Here is a 22,960-nt window from a genome sequence, read left to right on the forward strand (position 1 = left end):
TCTCTTTTATCTTTTCCTTTTCCTTTCTTATATCTCCTTTTCCTTTTCCCATTCCTAATTCCCTTTTCCTTTCCAATTTTCCTTTTTCCTTTATTTTTTCTGATTTAAATCTTTGTAAGAGACACTTTTGCCTGTGATCCTTCAATTGCATTAGTATTCTGATTCATTTTTTATCAGTTTTCTTCCCTAGTTCCTCTGCTATATTGCTGGCATTGTGTGGGCAGCAGCTTAGTTCTGTGCTTACGGCAGTTTAGATGCTGCACAGTAGTAAGAGATGAAAGAGTTGGGATGGGCAGGTGTGAGGGTGTTTTTGTTACACATTGATCTGAATAATGAGAAAATAAATGTGATGGTGCTGTTTCTCAGGGGGTTTACTAACTTCGGATTTGAGATGATCTTACTCTTTTGTCGGGAGAGGCTTAGTAATTTTGATGGAGATTGTATATGATTAAAATAATTTTGAAGCCTTTATTATTTGCCACATTTAGTCTATATTTTTAATTACAACAGTGTCTTCCAAGTTTTTAAGTTGTGGTTTTGAGGTTTTTTGGCTTGTGTGGGCAGCACGTGCAATGAAGGAGTGTGTCACTGGTGGCTTCCAATCATGCGTGTGTTATATTAATTCATATTGTTGAGTTATGATCTCCATAATGAGGCAAGATGCTATGGTACACATCTTAAAAAGTGCAAAGGTAGCTGCCATTTAAATGTGTACTTTGGTTGCCCTGAGCACTGTGTGTTTGTAGAGCCTTCTAGAAGACTAGGTTAAAAATACCTGTTTTCTTTCCCCATAAACTGTAAAATGCCTTAAAGTGGGACAAATTAGAATATTTATCCTTGTTAAAACTAATTCAATTTCTCCTAGCTGAAATTAATCAAGAGGCCAGGCTGTAGAAATTCTAAAATATTGCTGTGTATTTGATTTCTATTTATTTTTTAAGTTGATGCTTTTTCTCTTGAGGTATTTGGAAAATATTTAAAGCTGCTGCTTGTGAAAACACAGGTAAATGATTTTTTTCAGAAAATGGGATGTTTGGATGGATTGGATTTTTATCTCCTCTTTTCATGTCAACTACCTTCTGACTTTAGAATTTATATAATACTCTGCAAAATATATTTACCTACAATTGGTTATAGGTGACAGCTCTGTTGATCTAAAAACTCACTCAGAACAGTCCTGAATGAATCTTCAGTTTATATAAAACTTAGATTTGCAGTTTTCATTTAACCTCACAGCTCAAAAAGGGTAGTAGGAAAATATAAGCTGGCTTTGGTTCAGAAACTAGCTCTGATAGCTTAAAACCACAAACAAATTTGGTCTGAAACTCAGAATATAATAATGGATTGTAAAGGACGGGTCCACCTTCTTCATGCTTTGCCTTCAGTAGGTGGGGATGTGTGATACAGGTGGTGCCGTGTGACATGGATGGGTGTTTCTTTGGAAGAACCATGGTTTAGTGGAAATGGTGACTGCCTGGAGCCATGGGGTGTATTTCGCCCGTGTCTGCAGAGCCGTCACTGCTCTGCTGTGCTTGCCAACAGGGTGTGTGTTCTTGTGGAGTGATGTGTAATCCTCTCCACCAGAATATGGAAGCATGACTTCAAGAAGTTTTTAGCTTTTAGAAAAAAAAGAAGCGTGTTGCCTATCTGAAATTAAATGGTTGCATGTGGGAGAAAAATGCTCAAATGTTTTCTTGAAAGTCTGAAGCTAAAAAGGGGAATACAGTGTAACTGGGGAGAAGTCAAGCTGATGATGATCTATTCCCTTTCCTCTTGCAGCTGGAAAGGTTGAGAACGAGCACGTTGATTTAAAAGCAGTTTGTGGATATGGCTTGTTTTTTCTTTTATTTATTTGAATGTTAAATACTGCTGCAGAGTGCAGTATGAACACAGGGGTGAGGGGAGCATTTCTATAAAAGTTCTTCAGTGTTTTTTGCTTCAGTGGGAACGACTGGGAACTTTGGTGAAGATGAAACTTAGTCCCAGAGGAAATAAATTTCTCTTAATTTATTGGATCTTAATTAAGATCGATTAAATTAATCTTAAGGACAGGGGATGTATTTCATGTCTCTAAAACTCCTGGCATGTGCGTGTCCTGTTCCCCGTGTAAGCATTTTGGCTCAGTTTACTAAAATGAATAATAAGATTATATGCCCTCTTCTAATGCTGAAGGACAGTTATGAAGATCTCTCAGAAAACTCTGTGTGTGTGTCATACTCTCTCCGAGTATGGACAGGTTTGGGGAGTGTTAGAAGCAGAGGGAGAGCTCTGTCCCTGTCATGTCTCCTGTCAACTCCTTTCCTGAGATGCTGTGCTAGGAGGTCCCAGCACACATAGCAATTAATCTTAACCATTGGCTTAAGAGCTGAAGAGGAATGGAAAGAAGAGTCAAAATGAGATGTTCTTCATGGATCCCTGGTGAGAGAGCAAGCAGAATTCCTTAGAAGCAGAGCTGGAAGCAGCCTGGCCAAGTAACCATTCAACTATGAAGCGGAGGTCCTGCTTTCTGCCAATGTTGCTGAATTTGTCCTGTTTCCATAAAGGCCCAAAGTTGATTCTGAAGGAGCTCATTAATATCCTGCCCAGTTCCATTCAGAATCAGGGGCAGAGCTCAACACAGCAAGGCCATTTTGGGAATTATGAAGACTGTCTGCATCACACATGCAATGAGTCTAGTCTTGATTTGCTGGTGTTATAGAGTAATTCTGTATGTCATGATGCATATGACTAGATCAGATAGGCTTAGTGTCAGATATATTTTCCTGCCATCTTTCAAAGCATAGGCATTGTCATTTAAGTATGAACTTGCTTGAACTTCTCTGTAAATTCACAAGCATCTCACTGATGTAAATTATCCTGAGATTGCCAAATCCTTTTCTTATGAATGTGAGAGTCATGCTGAGTTTGACATTTTCTTGGGAAATCTTAGGCTTTCTCTTGGCAGTGTAGTATAAAGCTATAGTTCCTGCTCAACAACAGCTCTTGCATTACTGAGGAGAATGGACATCTGGATGCATTGACAGGTTTTAATTCTGGTTTTGCTTTCCACGCATCACATATTCAGCCTGCTTTCTGGAAAGATACAGTTTACTGGAAAGGGTTAAAATTTCGTAACAGCATTACAATTTTATGAATGTAAGCTAGCAATTATTATGTCTTATGTACAAACAAAATTTTTCATACCCATCGTAACTCATACCATTTGTACCATAGGGAGGTCTTGAATTATAGGAGAATCAATCACAGAATGTTAGGGATTGGAAGGGACCTTGAAAGATCATTTAGTCCAATCCCCCCACCAGAGCAGAAATGAAAGAGAAGGAAATGGCAATACTAAATCTAGAAGCAGAGGAATCTGATATTGAATCTTAAATTCTGCCCTGCTGTGTTACAACAAAATCCAGTCAAAATGTGGGCAAGTGCTCTGGGGTACCACTTGTCTAAATCTCACGACGAATTTACATTCTGTCCCTTCTCAGGCCTCATGGACTCATGACATTATCCACGTTTCCTTTGAAGATCATCCCATGTAGCAGATCAGTGTTCTGTAGCTCTTGGAAATCTGTATACCTCTCTTGTAATTTAATGTTTTCTCTCATAAACATAGAACTGAAAGCAAAGAGGCAAACCAGAAATATTTGGAAGGATTCAGAAACTGTGGAGGCAGTGTAAAGGAGAAATTAAATGAGGGTGGATTTTGAAAGAAGTCAGCATCACGTATTGAGAGGTTGTAATTGAAACACGTGCATTCAATGTAAAGAGGAAGTTTTAGGAAGTGATAGTTCTGAAAGACTTTCTTGCAGATCAACAGAATATGTGACCTTCTTCTGCAAAATCTGATAATATTTAAAAAATTCATTGTGGTTTAGAATCCTGAACTAGATTTGGCTATATATATGTATATATATATTTTTGGTTTGTTTTGTTTTTAGCAGAGCAGGTTTTCATCAGAGAATGCTAATCCATACAATAAGTGAACTTTTTATAGGAATGTGGTAGGTGAGGGAGAACTTCTTTTGGAAAATATTCCATATATCTATGATTATTATCTCTTTTTGCTTGATGATCATGACATACTACTGGACTATGAAAAATTACCATTCAATTCCTTGATCTGGCTTCCTCTTGCAGTCCATGATACTAAGTGAATATTGGCTGTTCTGCTGCTTGATCTGATTCATACTGTGTAAATTATTTAGTGCAACAGGAACTCAGAGCTGGATCTTCTTCAGAGTCGGTGAGTTGTCCAACCATGTGTCTGCAGGAAGAATCTCTGCCTCTTTATATGTTTATGAAGACTGGAACAACTCCTATAATAAAAACAAACAAACAAACAAAGCAACAAACCAAAAAGCAAAAATCAGAGAGATCCTTATGCCCACAGCAGCCTGGGAAATCACCTGAAATATATAAGAATAGGGAGATAGGGGGAATGACAGCTGAGGCCTTTAATGTTGGTTCCTAATTGTTGGTTCCTTTTCCATGAGGAATGACATCTAAATAGTTAATTCTCATTTTGATTCAGAACACAATCTTTCTTTTATTAATAATTCTGGGATTCAAGATGTTGTCAGCCTCTCTCATCTTCCGCATTTCAGCAGAGCTCTGAGTTCCCTTTCTCACCAGCTATATCTATCATTGTCTTGCATTGTTTTATGTGTTTCCTAGACAAATTGGCTGAGAAATTGGAATTCTGAATGAAATTCAGCTTTAAATCCCAAGTATTGCAGTGGTCAAGAAGATGCTTTGCATGAGTCTTGGTGTCACAGTGTATGTGTAAAGGTAGTTTTTTTCTCCCTTTTCCTCAGCCTACCATGAAGTAACGAGGGAAAGTGTTTTCCTCTTACTGCTAACAATCCACATGTTGCTGCCTGATAGGAAAAATAATGCTCTCAAGGTTACCATATTTTTCATATGTATACACTGTGGGTTATCTCTGGCTTGAGAGTTTTGTTTGTTTTTGAATGTGAGCCAAATCAAACCCTGCGGTTTAGCAGCAATGTCTATTGTGTGTGTAGGGATAATAGGAGAGAAGTTTTATTCCAAGCTTCCTTCCTCAGTACCCTGTTCACTTGTGGCTTTCTTACTCTGTGGATACGAGTTATCTGTGAACTACTGGTTTGTTTTTTTTTTAAGAACTTTTTAAGTGCTCCACCTTACCTGAAGCTGAGGTTGTATATGTGCAAATACATTGCTATTATTCTAAGCCTCTGGGATATTATTGCTCTACAAAATATATGGAGGCTAATAGAAAAGGCTGTTTTGTGACAGACCATGTGCTGTTTGTTACTTTGGGACTATAAAACTTGATTTGCTTGTCAGTCTAAGCAGACCTAGTACACAATAAACAAGCCATGCAGTAAGTCAAGGTGCCATGCATTCACCACATAGGTCATTTCCAAACAAAATACACATCATGTTCAGTTAGGAGAATATGTGTTTAAGTATAACCATTGTAAATCCTGAGTCAGAATTACAGAAGAGTGATTAGTCAAGTTGTGGCTATTTTTCCATTTACATTGCCCTGTAAAAGTAAATAGTTATTTTTCATTTATTTATTGTTGTTGGTTACAACAAGATCTATGGACTTGGGATTTACCAAGCCGGTAAATTTTCTTATTGTTGATAGTTTCAGATTTCTAATTGTATTCCTGTAGAACAGAAAACCAATATAAGACATTTATGTCTTCTTCATTTTTCTCCACCATCCCACATTTCCCTTATTTTCACAGAATATATCCATGCATAACACAGTTGGAGGAGCAATGGCAGGACCTGGATCTCACCAGCTGACAAATACAAGGATGCCAAACCATGACACCAGCGTTGTGATTCAACAAGCCATGCCGTCTCCACAGTCCAGTTCGGTCATCACGCAAGCACCTTCCACAAATCGACAGATTGGGTAAATCCATTTCCGTTTTCTCATTTCTCCAGTTTTCTGGCTCCAGCAGCTGCGTGTAGGACCAGATGTTGTCCTCATGGTTCTTAAGGTTCGGCTGTATGCGGGACCAGATGTTGTCCTTGTGGTTCTTGAGGTTATGGAGCTCACACTTGATCCTGCCATCATGCAGCAATGACCACCGCAACATGTGTTGCAGTCTGTGGGAAGATGGCCAGGATAATACATTTATCCAGATCTGGCACTTCAGTTCAAAAGAGGCAAAGTGCTGTACTTTCAGGGAAGTCCTGCTTGCTTCTTCCAGTTTTTTTGTTTTATCTGCTTACACTCAAAGTTCACATTGTTTCTATAACTGCACTGGGAAGAAAGAGTATTTCTGAAGCTGATCCTTTCACTTCCTTCAACAGGAATTTTGGGTGCTCAGTGGAATTAGGCTGTTTCCTTCGTACTCTGTTTAATTGAGGAATGCTAAAAGACAAAATAGAAAGACCATCAAGATAAATGGAGCTTGGCACAGCCACATCTCTGAGTAGTTGCTCAATTTGTGATGATGGATCGATATTTATTCCCATAGATTGAGAATACGGACGCTTATTGTATTGGCTTGAATGCCAATTCTGTGCTCATGTTTGGAGAACTGCATGTACAAAAACACACGTGTCTTGTACACTCAGTTACTTTCAGCAAATGTGAGGTCCTTGTAAGTCACAATATCCTGTTTTTAATTATACAGAAAGTGCCCAGATGGTTTGAGGATACATTTTTTTTAGTCACACAACTCTGACAATTTGGGGGGTTCTATGCATGAAAACATACTGATAAAAAGATAAATCAGTGGACTGAGAATGAAGCAGCAGTCTACATTTGTTATCTGTCATTTGTAATTTGGTCATATCCATTATATGATAAATGCAAAAGCAGTCTCTGTCCCCAGTCATTGTCTAAATAATTAATAAGCAACTTGCAGTCTTGTCAGAGTAAAACCTAAAAGTGAAATCCTGGTATTGAAAACTGAAAATCCAGTTGTTTTTGAGTTTTCTTTCCATACTCCTGCTGGCTGGGGCGTCCCAGGTGCCATGGTGGCAGGGATGGCCCATGGCACTGACCCGCCTGTAAGAGTTACCCAGCCACACACAGGACATAGATTCCATCCACTGCCCCTGTTCTGTGCTCCTGACAAAGCTTCTCTACTTTCCTTTTTACTACTATTGCAGGATTTGGTTCTTAATATAGAAATCTGATAGTATGGGTAAGGTAAAACATATTTTATAGAGGTGCCTTTGTATATGTTACGTATTGACAAACACGGTGGTCACTGAGATTTCATGTGCAATACCATTTGCTTGTGAATCCAAGAAAGTTGTCTTTTATATGTCCCATTCTATTCAAAGATGGGGCTGGGAGAGCAGGAGGGAGGAAGAAACAGTTTATTTTTCAGTTTTAGGAAGGAAAATAGTTAATGCCATTATTTGGGTTAAGAATGATTGAGGTCCTGTTCAAATTGTGACTTAATAGGTAGAGTGGTTATTGTGATCCTAATTAAAAACAAACAAAAAATCCTAACAAACAATTTTAATACTCACTGGTGAAGTGTTTTATATGGCACTGTACTTGGCTCCCAAAAAATTGGGTCTATATAATGAGAAAAAAACCTGCATGTCGTTTTGCAAGACCCTGTCAGTCAGGTTTTAGGTTTGTGTTGGTTCAGGGCCACAGTGATTAGAATCTCCAGAGTTGAAGGGGCTGAGGATAAAAAGGCCTATTTCCTAGTCAGTGGTGAGCATCTCGTTTGGGAAACTTTGTCATGACATATCCTAATTCTCCCCTGACTGAATCGCAAAAATGTTTCCTGAGTCCGAGTCTAAAACTGTTCTATTGGGAGGCAATTGTCAGCTTTTAGTCTCTGTGTGAGCTGGTGTGTGAATGAGACTTATGGTGTCACCTCCAGCATATTCTGTTCCCCATTCTTTCCTCTTCCTAGGAGGTTTTGTTTTTTGTTCATGGTGTGTCCTAGGAGATAATTGCTGCATTTTGGACTTCGTCTACTTGCCAAAGTGTTGAGCCTTCTTGTTTGTCTTCTCTTCCTTCAGTCTTTTCCCTATGGTGTCTGTTTTATTTATTCAAAGAACATATCTTGTCATTTCCATTTATCTTCATCTTATCCTTCTAAAAGTGCTAAGAATTATATCCAAGACTCATTCACAAGGAATACAGACTGGACAATAGTTTTGGTATTAGGCAACTGAAGAAAAATCCAGATGGATTCAGAAAATGTTTGAGTTCTGCGAAGTTTGGTCATTTTGGTTTGGCCTTATAAAGTTGAGATGATTCAGCTTTTTAACAAGTCCACGTTCTGAGGAGCTCAAATAAGTGGTTTTGAGTTGGGTTCCCCCTTTTTTTAAAAACATCTGAAGCTGCCCCAAAGGGTAGATGAGTCCTTACTATGGAGAGCTGTGCCAGGGAATATGCCTTTTAATGAGCAATAAAACCAGCAGAGAGCAACTGGCTAAAACCCTATTGAGCTAGTTCTCTAAGAGCAGAATCAAGTCCTAAAGGTTATATAGAACCATCTTGTAGCAATATTCTGATTTTTATCACAACCACAAATATTTTAGTGTCAGGCTATGGCCAAGCCACCTGCAAATGTTTGTGATGGCCTTACTCCAATGAAAACAGGGAACAGCAATGAAAGTCTTCATTTAGACCCTGCTCACAGGCTGTGCTCCAGTAACAGAGAATGGGACCCACCTGTGCCCTCACACAGCTTGTTTCATGGTGGGGAGTGGGGGGTGAATTCACAGCAGCTATCGTACCCGAGGGATGTAATTTTTCCCTACTTTCTTCTCTTTTACTTCCCTTTCCCTCCATCCCTTCCCTCCCTCTCTGATGCTCTCTTTTTTCCTATCCCCTCCTCTGGCTCTGGGGGCTTAAATATAAAACACGTTATTAACACAAGGCATGGGAAAACATGACAGAATGAGCGTTGTTGGGCAAGCCTTACTGGCACAGTGTATATACGCACATTGTTTCAGGTATTAAGCTTCAGCAACTACTGAACAGGCATCCAGCCAGATTAATCAAGAAAAGGGAAGAGCATGAAGGTTAATAGCTTAAAAAATGAGACGGGGTGCAGTCCCACTTTCCTCTCACCATGTACCTGCTTGCGAACAAACAGCAACAAAATCATTACAGCAAATGGGCAGGTTGGTGTAAAGGTCCCAGATGGTATTTATGTGGCGAGGCAGTCTCTAACCTCCTTGCCATCCTTCCTCCTTTCCCCTGCGAGCCTGTAGCATGTGAGAGGAATGCTGTAACTAGTAACTACTTGTGCTGATGAAAAATCAGTTGAGGAACACTTAGCAGTGAAGGGTGTCTTTGACTGATTAATAGCACACCGTTTGGAGATAAGATACATGGAGGAAAAGCCGTAAGGCGTATGGAGGAAGGGGAGAAAAAAATGATAGAAGACATACATTTGTCAAAGGCATAGAAAGGCAGATAAGCTGAATCAGCTCAAGATACGGGACTCTGAACTAGGCTGTACAATAGCAGTGTTTGTCCCTTTTTTTTTTTAAATAAGTCCATTATTTCAGAGACTGAGTATTCAGCAATGTATGTGAAAACTATCAGACAAATTGGTGACAACACAGAACACTGGTTGTTTTATCTGGGCATGTCTTATAGTGTTGTCTTCAGGCCAGGAAAGGTGTTTGCAGCCTAATGGGTCAGCGTTACTGGAGAAAGTAACATGCTGCTGTTTTTCAAGCTAATAGCAGACACAACTAGTAATTACTCCAGCTTGAAGATCACTAGTTCAGCTCTGTAGCTGAAAGGGAACACAGGAGGACCCAGGGTTGTCACAGATCCAGCAAGCTGTTAACACTGTATGAGATGGAGAGAGAGACGTGAATTCAGATTCAGTGAACTCACCAAACTGGACATAGAGCATTAACCATGTGATATAGATAATCTGTTTTCAAAGTGTTGTAGAGCATTTTAATCAAGATAAGATGGACTTCTGGCACAGCATCAAAAGGGCAAAATTGCAACCACATTTGATGAAATGCAAGCAGGTAAGAGAAAGCAACAAGAGGGATTTGGAAGACGCCTCTGATGACTTTATGTACCGAAGAATCATGGTACCAGTGGGAGGACAGCCTTTCAGTCCACACATGCAGCATTCATTTTAACACCTTATGCATTTTCTTCTTGTTCCTTTCTCTTTCCTCTTGTGATTCCACACAACTCACTCTCTGTTTCTAGTTTATCAACTTTTCCTGGGGTTGAATGGCTTCCAAAGAGAGGGTAATGGAAAATGGAGGGGTCATGAAAATGACATGTAATGGGATTAATAGAGATTCGGTGACACAGTGAAGAACAGACTCATTGTGACTGGCCTTGGGGATTTGGAAAATGAAAGAAACTTCTCAGTTGTAGTCTTAAGCTGAAGGACCTGAGGTGGCAGAAGGACAGGGCTCCTCCCTGCCAAGCACAGGAATTTTACCATAGCAGCAAGCTACCTGAGACTGCAATTGTGGGTTGAGTTCTCAGAGTATCCTGCTATCATCCTTTATAGCTTGAGGAAACAGAAAAGACTCCTGTAAAAGATGTTCTTGGGTAGAAATTCTTCTATAATGCAGGTAGCTCTGGAAGGCACTCAAAATAGGCTAGTAACTTAGAAGGGTCTTTGTACGTACCAGAGAAAGTATCTCTTTAATCCCCTAGTAAGATGGAGGAGCGTGTGGCATCAAAGAGGCCATGGAATGATGTGCTTTTATGAAATTCAAAGACCAGTTCCCTTTCCAGAAAATCTGGGATAAAAGCCTCTGTTCCAGCTCACACATTTGAACTGAAGCACCACGACATATTGTGAGATAAGAAGAAATGTGCAGTGAGAGATGAAGGATCAAATGATCTCTTGGTTATTTGATGAGGTCCATTCCGTAGCCTTGGTTGTGCAGGATGTAAGAACATCAGTTAGATCACTGGAAGAGGAGGAAAAGGGAGAGGTGGGAAGAAAGAGCATCTGACAGTGTTGTTCTGTCCACTTTTTTTTTCTGTCTTTGTACTCAAAATTGACCTTTATTCCCTGTTTAATTCTCCTGCTTCTTCTATTTATCCCAAGACGTTTTCTGTAGTCCCTTCTACTACACTGACCTCAGCCAACCTTAACATGGAATCCCATCAAGCCACATGTGCACAGAAGCCACAAATCTCTGGGAAACACAGGTGAATTACTTAGGAAATTATTACAAGTGAGCCATTCACAGAAATGAGCTGTCTCATAGCTCATGGCTAGTAGACAGGGTGATGTGGGAGAAAACAGAATCTGACAGATGCATCCTTTCAAGCCATTTCATCCCTTTTAGCTACCCACTGCCCAGGTCCACACGTTGTCCTGCAGACCAAACTGCAAGTGATGTTTGGAAGCTGTGTCTGCTCCCCAGCCTCCCCTGTTGTTGTTTGCAATGACATGTTCAGTAGCTGCTGACTCAATCTCTCCTGACACAGCTGAGTCAGCAAGAAAAAGAACAAATTGCACCAGTCTGTGTGTCAGACACAGCACAAAGGGGTAATTGTTCACAACATCTCGTTTCTATCCCCAGCCACAGACTCCTGTGCCTTCTCAAAAACTCTGTCTTGCTATAAGGTCTAGGAAAGGGTTGGAAAGTACTGACATATATCAAGATGACTTTCAGGGGACTGAAAGGAAGATCATTAGCCAGGTAATGAATAGCCTGTCAACCAGGAATGGAGATGGTTTACTCTGTTTCTTATCTGACTTAAAGTCAACGGTTAATCCTGAAAGTTATGTGCTTGTTATACATGTTGGTTTAATTTATTAATGGATGCAGTATCTTATGCCTCATACTTTTTTCTTGACAAAAGTCCCAAGCTTATTGAAAATGTTGTTTGTTCACTGCAACAACACACAAAAAAAAAAAGCATCAGGGATATTGTGTAACTTGCTGGACTCTGACTTTGCTTAAGATTGTTGTCTTTTGTTATGAAGAGAAATCAGCCCTTTCCCTCTCCTGATGGTTGTTTCAGATAGGTAGCAAAACCATACTCAAGCCAATTCTTAGATAAGTGGTTTCTAAGAAAAGGATCATGATGTTTCCATTCTGGGAAGCTCATCCCACCCAAGAACTGTAGGAAAGCAAGGTCAGAGTAGCGTACTGCACCCATAACCATATCCGAACAGAAACAGTGAGCTTTCATAGCCGTAGGTTGGCTCTCACATCAGAGTAAGTCATAAATAGAATTTAAGTATGATATACAGAACCTGAAGAATACAGCATTGATTGCTTAATTTTATTGGTTGGTATCTCTTGTATGCCTCTCGTTTATATATGATACACAATGTATAAATCTTCTTTAAAGGTGTCATCAAAATTTATCATCAGAGCTTCTGATTTATATGACTCTCTGAACTAAAACAGATGTAAAATCATTTTTGGATGGAAGAGAAACTCAGAGTTGCAGTGGGTTTGATTCAACAGATCAGGTTTTCCTAGACCAGAAATGATCATTAGAGCTCTGCACAGCTGAATCACGTAGCTCTGCTCTTCATCACAGGTTTGCACTTAACACGCCCTGATGCATGATTCCAGTATGTGTTTTATCCAAGTGTCAGCCTGTTTGACAGGTAACTAAGCCGCAGTAAAACACTAACTCAAACAATATAGACTTTGTTTGGTGTAAGGCTTTTTAAAATTTTGTTTTTTTTCTTTTTATTTAAGAGAGTAATTTGCAGGTTCCAGGGAAAAAGCAAGCTTAGGGATGCTGCCTTACACTATCAGAGAAGGGCTTAAATATTTGCTGAGGGTGGCACAATGGCTGTAACAAGTAAAAAGTGAAGAACTTCATGTGCAAAGAACTTCAATAAAAATTAAGTTGCTTACTAAGAAATCATGTTTGTATCTATTTCGATAAGGCAATTGGCATTGACGTGGTGAAAAGAAACCACTTGATTTTACATGGTTTGTCTTGCCAGTGTATTTTTTGAACCCTTTCGAAGGGATGTAAAAATGTACTATAAGTTAGTAAACTACTACAAGTTATTATTATTTTTTTTTTCTTTAAGCTGGTACCTGGCTGAAAACCAATGACAGTAGCTCAGAGAAAAAAGCCTAGGAGAAGACACAGACTATGCATAAATTGTGTGGATTGTATTTTGCCACCTGTAAAAGTAGGCCTCCCTATTAATTGATGTGTTGAGTTTTAGAAATCAGTGGTACATTATGGTTCCATGTAAGGCATCTATATGGTTTTGTTTATGCTTATGGACAGGCCAAATACTCATTTAAAAAAACCCAAACCACACAAACAAAAAACCCCAAACCAAACAAAATCCCAATGTAATTTCAATCAAAAGCACAGATAAATCTGACAGCATCCCTAAAATGATTTCTTTTAAACAAATGAAATTATGCTTGATTTAGAGTGAAAAAATAAACAAATCTGTCATTTTGGAGATCTTCTACCAAAATTCCACACGGTAAATAATAATTTTAAATTCTCTTAACAATGTTTAGTAACAAATTGCAAGGATCTGGTGACTAGACAGAACCTGAAGGTATATTGAGTTTATTTTGAGGAGTGGAGGAAGAATGTTTCTTGGAAGAAGGAACAAATTAGAGAGTGTGTTTTAGAAACATTTGCTGCTATGAGCATCTGTATTCTGCCAACAGAGACCTTCATTCTGAGCTCACATAAATGAAGTGGAATTTTGCCAGTAAAAGAAGGGGTTGTGTTACTTCAGTTGTAGGATCCAGGTCCTAATTGGTTTATGAAATGAAGGGGGCAATCTTTGAGCTATTACCAGCTTCCTCTGCTGCAAGTGAAGTGAATCACAGCTGTTCTGACAGGGGCCATAAAAACTTGGTGAGGTAATAAAATGTTTTCAGTGGACAATTCTCCAAATGAGTGAAATCCAAACCCCTAGCTTATTTGACAGTCTTTAGAGAACTGTTTGTATGTCCTGGGGAATTCTGATTTACATTATATTACTTTTATCTAGTTCTTTAACCAGCGCATCCAGGCTGACCAGTGCTGTAAATGCAAGGGCTCAAAGTAACATTCTTACTTCTTTTTAACTCTACAAATACAGTGTGTGTACGTATCAAACATTTGACATAAGAAAAAAGCGGTGCCTGTTGTTCATTTTCTACCATTTCTTGCTTGTGTCTTAATACTTTCCTGTCCCCTTCATCTCTTGCTCTTTTGTTTTGTGAGATTTAAAAAAATGGCATGGTTAGCATCAAGTAGTCCTAGACAGAAATTCCTCCGGTGCTTCCAATCCCAGGATTTCTTCAACGAAAATAGTAGCTTTTGGCCTTTGTATGTTATCTTCAAACAACTTAAAACTTTCTAGACATGGTTAGAAGTCAGATATGTTAATCCTGTCTTCCTAGCAGAGCAGTTGTTCTGAATCATTTGTTCAGTTCATGGTGTTTTTGAGAGTGTTATGTACATCTAATAGTCCCCAAAGATCCCTAGCATGGGTTCAAGTACAACCTGACATTTTTGATACTGTATATGTTGAGGAAATCACAATTTTCTGTGAAGACTGTTCAGTGTTTGTTTAGCATTCTATTCTTCTTGTCTGTGTTCCTGGCATTAAGCATTTTTGTTTAGTGCCTTGATGTCTTTAAATATATCTTTTTCACACAGAATCACAGAATGTTAGGGATTGGAAGGGACCTCGAAAGATCATCTAGTCCAATTCCCCTGCCAGAGCAGGAACACCTAGATGAGGTTGCACAGCATTGTGTCCAGGTGGGTTTTGAATGTCTCCAGATGAGGAGACTCCACAACCTCCCTGGGCAGCTCGTTCAAGTGTTCTGTCACCCTCACCATGAAGAAGTTTCTTCTCAACTTCTTCATCTTCTTTTCTCCCTTCAGAGAATTGTCTGTGATTTCCCAATCAAAGCCAGGATGATCCCATCTTTGAAAGTAAGATGACTTAAAAAGGACACAAAAAGAGAACATAATGAAAAGTGTCTTAAAGAGTAATGTATTGGGTTTCCAGGTTGTTTAAATCTCAGCTGACTGGGGCATGAACATCAAACTGCTTTGAGCATCCATTTTCACACCTGTAGCTGGGCATTTATACAACATATCATCAAACTTTCCCCTTTGTATTAGTCCTTTAATAGTGGATGTTGCTTGTCATATCTTGGATAGGCTGCTGCTTCTGGTGTCGAGAGAGTGACCATGGCCATGAACTTCAGGTGAAAGGTGCTGTCTGGGCAGCCTCTGATCTTAAAGGGGTGCAACTAGGAAGCAAATGCTAGCTTATAAGAAAAGGAAGGCTATAGCTGTACATATAGCCTTCCTTCTCCTGACAACTGGCTTATCACACTGCATGTCCCTGGCCTATAACATGCAGTAGGCTTGTCCCATCTATGGCATAGGAAGCTTCTCAAGAGATGCACAGAGCTGAAAGGTAATGCTCTCCTGGAGCATCTGGGCAGAGTTGCGTGCAGGAAGCTTCCCTGACATACTCATGGGTAAAGCAAGTATTGCTTTGGCAAGTATTTGCTTGGCAAGTATTTTTGTACTGTTACTGGAAACTGCCTCTGGAGAGGTGAACTGCTGACTTAATGTGCCGAAGGAATCTCTCTTTGGACGTGCTGGACTTCATGAATGCATTATTGCTGTGAGTTGTTGATGTAACTTTTTGGGGCAAGACATGAAAGTATGCAAAAGGCAGCAATAGATTTTAGATATTCCATCAAACAAGAAGGTCTGTCAAACTCAACAGGCAACTGTTAATAGATGGGTTATCCTGGCTGAAATACTGCTACATTTGAAGAAATGAACTGGAACTGGTAAACAAAAGAGGCCAAATTTGCACTAATTTCCTATTTTTCTTTCAATTTGTGCCTGTTTTGAGTGTTTTCATTTGTTTTGAAGTTACACTAAGCCCATACTGAAGATACATGGTCAATGTATTATAAAATCAAAGCTGGTTAATATGTACACCAAATGGAAGAGCTGTGTGGAAAACTTTCTCTCCTTACAATTAATTTCTTTTTTAGCCTATTTTAATTTCTTCTTTCTCTGCAGTCCCTTTCAGGCCTGCATTGGAAACAGATTTAGAGTGTCCTTAAATTGTTTCTTATCTGTGGGGAAATAAAATAGGAAGCAGAATAATATTTCTACTGTGAAGTAGCAAAGAAAGCTGGAAGAAAGCAACTAGTGAGTTCCCTTTATGCCATACTAAATGGATGTGGAGAAATATATGGATTCTGGGCTCCACAACAGGGGAGAAAATCCATACTTGCTTCCAAATTTTCCCCTGGCCTCTATATAGTTCTATTGTTCCAATAAAAAAATTGTGACTCAAAGGATTTATTCAAAATCTATATAAAACATAATAGGCAATGTTCATTCCAGAAGTCATCAAGTGAAACTATATTTCTCTGTGGGGAAAGTTGGGGTCCCTTCCAGTCTGGTCTTTTTCTGTACACAGCCTAGTAGCATGGAGCTTTTTGTTGCATGTTAGTGCAACATCAAGGGTTGTGGGGCCCTAACTCCTATAAAGCAAATGCTAGAAAGAATATTGGACACAAGCAGAACCCATAAATGCAGAGGGAAGCAAAACCCCATATATACATAAAAACAGGGTTTGAGAACAAAAGCAAAAAGCACATTTCAAACCTCAAAGGAAAAAAAAAAAACACAACAGTTTTTGTTTTGGAGGGAATGTCTTTGGAAATGTTCAGTATTCCTTATGACCAAGTTGGGAAGCTGTAGGATGTGTCCTTGAAGATGGTGTAAGTAACTTAAAGCCAAAAAAACCTATTCCATGGTGACAATAAAAAGCCACCACTGAGGGATACATTTCATTCTTACTCCTCCTGCTTGCCTATTGTATGATCAGGAAAATAGAGACAGCCCTGCCATGTTTACAGGCCATGCCTTGTTATTTGTATGATGGACAGAGAACTAAAAACTGTATTGCCAGCACTACTTATTGGAAAAACCTGGAACTAATTAAGGGACCTCATTTGTTAGTGCTCATATGTTCACCGGTGGAAATTACTTGGAAGAACGGTTCTACCAGTAAAGAACAGTGCTCTGTAACAGAACTGTATATAAATGACAAAGGCAACAACAGCTTTAGGGGTACAGGATGAAAAATATTAACCTAAAAGATATTTACTACATTGGCTTTGAAAGTCTTTTTTTTTTGTCTTCCAGTGGAGAAAAGAGAATGTAATTTGCCTGAACTAGGTGATGATTTGTAATGTTTCTACTTGTTAATAATTTACTTACTTGAATGAAAATTACGAATTGCAATAGAAGTTTTAGTTGAGTAATTTTTAAGATTGGGTTATGGTATTTTGTTGTTCGGTCTGCTGAGCATTCCTTTCTACAATATCTTCTTCCAAGAGCTACTGAGCACCATTAATCTTTTTCACAGAATCACAGAATGTTAGGAACTGGAAGGGACCTCGAAAGATCATCTAGTCCAGTCCCCCTGTTGGAGCAGGAACACCTAGATGAGGCTACACAGGAATGTGTCCAGGCAGGTTTTGAATGTCTCCAGAGAGGGAGACTCCACAACCCCCCTGGGCAGCCTGTTCCAATGTTCTGTTACCCTCACTGAGAAGAAGTTTCTTCTCATATTTAAGTGGAACCTCTTGTGTTCCAGTTTGCACCCATTACCCCTTGTCTTACCATTTGTTGTCACAGAGAAGAGCCTGGCTCCATCCTCATGACACTCACCCTTTACATAGTTATAAACATTAATGAGGTCACCCCTCAGTCTTCTCTTCTCCAAGCTAAAGAGACTCAGCTCCCTCAGCCTTTCCTCATAAGGGAGATGCTCCACTCCCTTAATCATCTTTGTTGCCCTGCACTGGACTCTCTCCAGCAGTTCCCTGTCCTTCTTGAACTGAGGGGCCAAGAACTGGACACAATATTCCAGGTGTGGTCTCACCAGGGCGGAGTAGAGGGGAAGGAGAACTTCTCTTGACCTACTAACCTACCCCCTTCTAATACACCCCAGGATGCCATTGGCCCTCTTGGCCACAGGGGCACAGTGCTGGCTCTTTCATGGTATTTTTTTCAACATCGATGATGTGCATTCCAAAACCAAGAAAACAAGCCACCCGGGCAAAGGGACTTTTAGTATTGCAGCACGCTGCTCCCTCTCTCCCTACATTTCTGAATTCCCTATCTGGCCCCGCAAGCTGATACAGGTCTCTGCTTTCAAGTCAGGTAACAGGATATGAGGTGGGTATACCTGTTATATAGTGCTGCATTTGTTGCTGCTGAGATGGGATGTGCTTTTCTGGATGTGAAGCAGCAGTACTGTTGTTTCACCCCAGTAAGGCGTATGGCCCAACATGGTGCAACAGAAAGGGGAGCTCATGAGTCAATGATGAGTCATTGTCATTAAGGCAACAGAGTGTATTGTTCAAAGGAAAAAAAAATACAATTCAAAATCAGTTGAAGATAACCTTTGAAGATTTCAGGCTTTGTTGTAATTTCTGTTTGCAGTTACTTCTGTATTATGCAGTGTGTGTTGGCTGCATTCCCTGTTTTGACATTTGCTGTGACAGTGTAAGGGATACATACGTACACATTCTCCTGTAGGTTTTTTTAGGCTACGCGATCACTTATAGTTGCACCTAGATGCTCTCTTTCTCCCTAGTTCTCTAGTTTTGCAGAGCAGCAAGGAGACATGGTCTTTTACTACAAGTTGTGACGTTTCCATTCCCAGTTCAGTGGTGGCTCCAGGGTTCAAACTTTCTGCCTAAAAATGAACTAGGCTAAGGGGCCATTAACGTCAAGAATAAAGTCATGTACTGTAACTGAGCATAATCAGTTTGGATCACATTTGCAGATTCTTTATATTAGCTTTATCAGGTCGGGCCATCAGAGAGCAGATAGACAGGTAAGACTGAAAGACCTCTGAACCCAATTAAAGTTGTACCACAAAGAAATCAAATTCATGTGGTTTACATTTCAGAAAGTTACATTTGGTGGGCTGTACTTACTTTTATTCTGTAACCTAATGCAGACCATGTGAACATTTGAAACGTTTTTAACAGTTAAACCAGCTCAAATAACACAGAACCAGAGCAGCAATAAAGAGTGAATTAAGACTGATTGCAACTACAGCCAATTTTTTTCCTCTTAAAGAAACATAAATGAGGGATATATTTTAAAACTACCACATATATAGTAATTTTGTCTTCAGCTTTTAGCACTACAATAGCCATTCTCTTATCTTTTAAAATAAATGTTTAGTTTAAAAAGCAATCCTAAATCCCCAGGCTTCTGCTTGCTGTGTTTCAGGGTGAGTTTGGATGTGCTGTGGAACCACTGATATTCCCATTGATGCACATAGTTTGGGGATTGGTCATACAGCTCTGAGATAATCCTGAGGAGCTGACATTTAAAATACTTGTCACAATAAGAGCACCAGTACGTGAGGATAAAAAAATAGGTGTTTTATTTGCAATCCTCTTTTTTAAAACAAATAAATGCGTGTGCAGCTTTTTCTTCACAAACACTCCTTGTTTGCTCTTGTTAGGTAGGCCTTATGTGTGGAGCAAATAGAAGTTCAATTGGTGCAGACTGGTATGTGTTCAGTCTCTCTATTTGCTAAACAAAGAGATTGAATGAAAGTTCTGAAGCCCCCAGAAGATGTCTGGAGGTGGGCAGTGCTGAATGTGTCTATGTCCTGCATCTAACTTCAGGGAAGTGATGCAGTTTACATTCAGAGGGAACAAAATGACCGGCTTAGCTAGCACCAGGATGATTCAGTGGATCAGTATCCTCATTTTTGCGCTGTGACAACCATTTTCCAGGACTTTGGGAGGTCTTTCAAGCCTTGGGAAAAGAGATCAGGCCCACAGCTCTTGTCTGTACAACATTGAAGGAAGAACTTCATAGGCCCCCAACCCATTTCTTGTATCTGCAAGACACGTAAATGTAAACCTTGTGCCATTTTGCTTTATGGCACAGAGCCACCTGGCCATGAGCAACCGAGCCCAGCTTCATGGCTCCAGAGAACAATGCTGGTCTGAGTTGGATAGATCTTGTTTCCCCCAACAGCTGTCCTGATGTGTCCATATGTATGGCAGCTTTCCTCACGGCTCCTCCTGTAGAACTGACCACTCTGCTGTCTTTGTCCCTGCCCCCCCTTTTCCCATAAGCTTTTTGGGCTGATGTGGCAAAGAGCGTGTTCAGGCACAGGGCTGTCAATTTGGCGTGACTGAAACCTAGGGTGGTGTATCACAGAGACTACTTTGTGACTGCTCTTCTTTCCACGGGCCACAGACAGCAATTTAGAAGCTCTCCTCCTCTCCCTGGGGTGAACAGCTTGAAGATCTGCTTTCATGCTTGTTTTCCAGAAGCAGACAATTAGAGAGGAAAGATATGTGTTGATTTATTATTTTCTTTTCTTTTAACTCAGTTGAAAATGTAGCAAAACACTTGTTTTCTGTAAAAGGTTGTCCCTTATATCACCATTTGCAAGCATTGGCTGATGTACTACTCATGAAATGCGAGCTGTTCCTAAGTGTTAATGCAAGGAGCTGGGGCTGCCATTGCTTACTGGTGACCAACAACAGAACCTGAGGGAATGGCAGGAAGATGTGCCAGGGTAGGTTTAGGTTGGACATTAGGAAAAGGCTCTTCACCCAGAGGGTGGTGGAGCACTGGAACAGGCTTCCCAGGGAGGCAGTCACAGCCCCAAGCCTGTCAATATTCAAGAAGCTAGACAATGCCCTCAGACATACGGTGTGAATCTTGAGGTTGTCCTATGCAGGGATAGGAGTTGGACTCGATGATACTTGTGGGTCCCTTCTAACTCAGGACAATCTATGATTTTATGAATTCCAAGAAGTGGTGTGACTGGAAGAAAATCTGCATCTACACCAATACATATAGACTGTTCTACTGTGTGGGAACCAGAACTGGTGGAGTGGAAGGGGATACATTCTCTGTTCTCTCTCACTTTTGTTGTATACTAGGCTTGGCAGGGTGGTTCAGGGTGGGAAGGATAAAATGGGATAAATGGCTGGTTCTTCTGATACTTCCCTCTATCACTCAGAGATAAAGAAAAGCAAAGGACTTTGCCAGGTTCTTTGTAGAACAGACATGGTAAGTGTGGAAAACACTCAGATTCCGATTATAAGAACAACAACAAATCCAGCAAATCAAATCAAATAAATGTTTGATGATGGACAGAAAGCAACATCAGAAATTGTTAAAGTGCTAGCTTGGACCTAGGAGAGCTCACTTTGGTTTCTTGTTCACCACTGATTTCTTTACGATCTTTGGCAAATTTCTCAGCCTCTAAGCCTCAGTTCACCAACTGTAAAATAAGGAAAGAAATAGTTCTTCACTTTACAGGAATGTTAAAAGGAATTGAGGTATTATAGGAGCAGAAAGTAAGTTCCTCTGATACAACATCAACATTTGATGTAACTAAACATCAGAAAATTTTCTGTATATGTACTTCTTTGCCACAGAAATAAGGAATTATAATATTACGTAATCATGTCTAAAATAAATTTGTTAATGTCCAGTTGAATCAGACATTCACAAATTCTGCAAACACAGATTTTTCTTTTGAAAAAAATGTATTATGCTTTAGTTATTTTTTCTTTTCTTATTCTGGTTAATTTATTATAGTAGCCCCCCAAGACTCTAAAACAGACTATTTTTTTTGCAAAATACTAAAAAAATGAGTTTTATATCAAGAGAAGGCTACAGTCCTCTCCCTTGTCTTCAATCTCTCTATTGCCTGCTCTCTTCTCTACCTTTTCAGAAGGTATCCATAATTCATCATATTTTGTGTGTGTGTGTTTTCCTTGTTTTCCCTAGACTGGACTACACAAACTCAGTGCAGACAGACTCTGAGGAAGCTTTCCTTTTCCATCTTAATTAACGAAAGTCATGAAGTACTGCCAGCGTGTATACTGCCTGCATAGCAGAAGTAAAATGAAAGCAATACACTTCCATAACCCTCCTCCTTCCCTGGGGAGAGTCAGACATGCAAGAGATAAAAGTGATGCTATGACAGCAAATATTACAGGCATATCCATGCAGACTATTTAAATCAGACAAAGGGTTTTAGAAAGGAAGAGAATCAAGTTTCCCCATACATCCACAAGAACTCTTTTTGCTCCCACTCAGTGGAAAGAGCCTGCTGAACTCCATGAGAGTTCATGGCCTTCAATGGCCTCAAAAGGCAGCTGGAAAGGTGATTAGAGACTATAGATAGGAAAGTGCTGCATGTGCTCTCATAACAGCAAATGAGCTTCTCATTAGGGTATGAGAATACAAAGCTAAAGGTGTAGGGAGGAAATCCATTATGCCATACCCTGAAAATATCCAGCTTCTATGAGCACGGACACACCAAACACAAACACTAGACTGTCCAGCAGCTTTTCAAAGTAAAAACCTTTCTAAAATAACTTCCACCTGGTGCACTTTCAAGGCTCTTAAAACAGATTGCTCCAAGAACACTTCATGTCTTCTTTATTTATTTTTTTTTTTTCAACAAGCTATTAACAACAGATGAAGAATAACACCCTCCAAACAAACAATTAATGCAGCCCGGGGCTTAACCAGAAAATCATTATTTCCAAAAAGTCCTATTGACAGAACTGCTGCAGCAACCTTTCAAAGCTGCACCCACATCCGACGACAACAACAATAAAACATTGTGCTATTTTTCTTACCTCATAAAGTTGTCATCTCAGCATAGCTAAACATCTTAGTTGCCACCCAGCCCATAAACATCCTTATGTGGGAGAGGTTATCAAACAGGTCATTGAGAAGCAGCTCTCAAATTATCTAGAGTATTATCTAGAGCCCTCAGATTTCCTGGAGCCCTTTCAATCTGGTTTAATACATGGTTATGTTAAAAAGACACAGCTATTTCTTGGCCATTGCTAGTCTTCCTGATTTATTAGTTTCTGCTAATGGATAAAGACTAAGTGCTCAATCTAATCTGACCTTTCAGACATGCTGGCTGTCAAAATGTCTTTGCAGGTCACCCTGTCTATTTTACTCATGTCCCTC

General features: G+C 39.7%; 1 protein-coding gene across 7 annotated transcripts in view; it reads left to right on the forward strand.

Annotated features, from left to right (window-relative positions):
• The window catches only part of CREB5 (cAMP responsive element binding protein 5), a 255,774-nt gene that overhangs the window by 79,487 nt on the left and 153,327 nt on the right, over positions 1-22,960 (forward strand). For all 7 annotated transcript variants that reach the window (XM_065051412.1, XM_065051415.1, XM_065051414.1 and 4 more), the window contains exon 5: positions 5,733-5,905. In XM_065051412.1, coding sequence (XP_064907484.1) covers positions 5,733-5,905 — 173 coding nt within the window. The remainder of the gene's footprint in view (positions 1-5,732; positions 5,906-22,960) is intronic.

Source organism: Columba livia, chromosome 2 (assembly GCF_036013475.1).
Source record: "Columba livia isolate bColLiv1 breed racing homer chromosome 2, bColLiv1.pat.W.v2, whole genome shotgun sequence".
NCBI classification, from domain to species: domain Eukaryota; kingdom Metazoa; phylum Chordata; class Aves; order Columbiformes; family Columbidae; genus Columba; species Columba livia.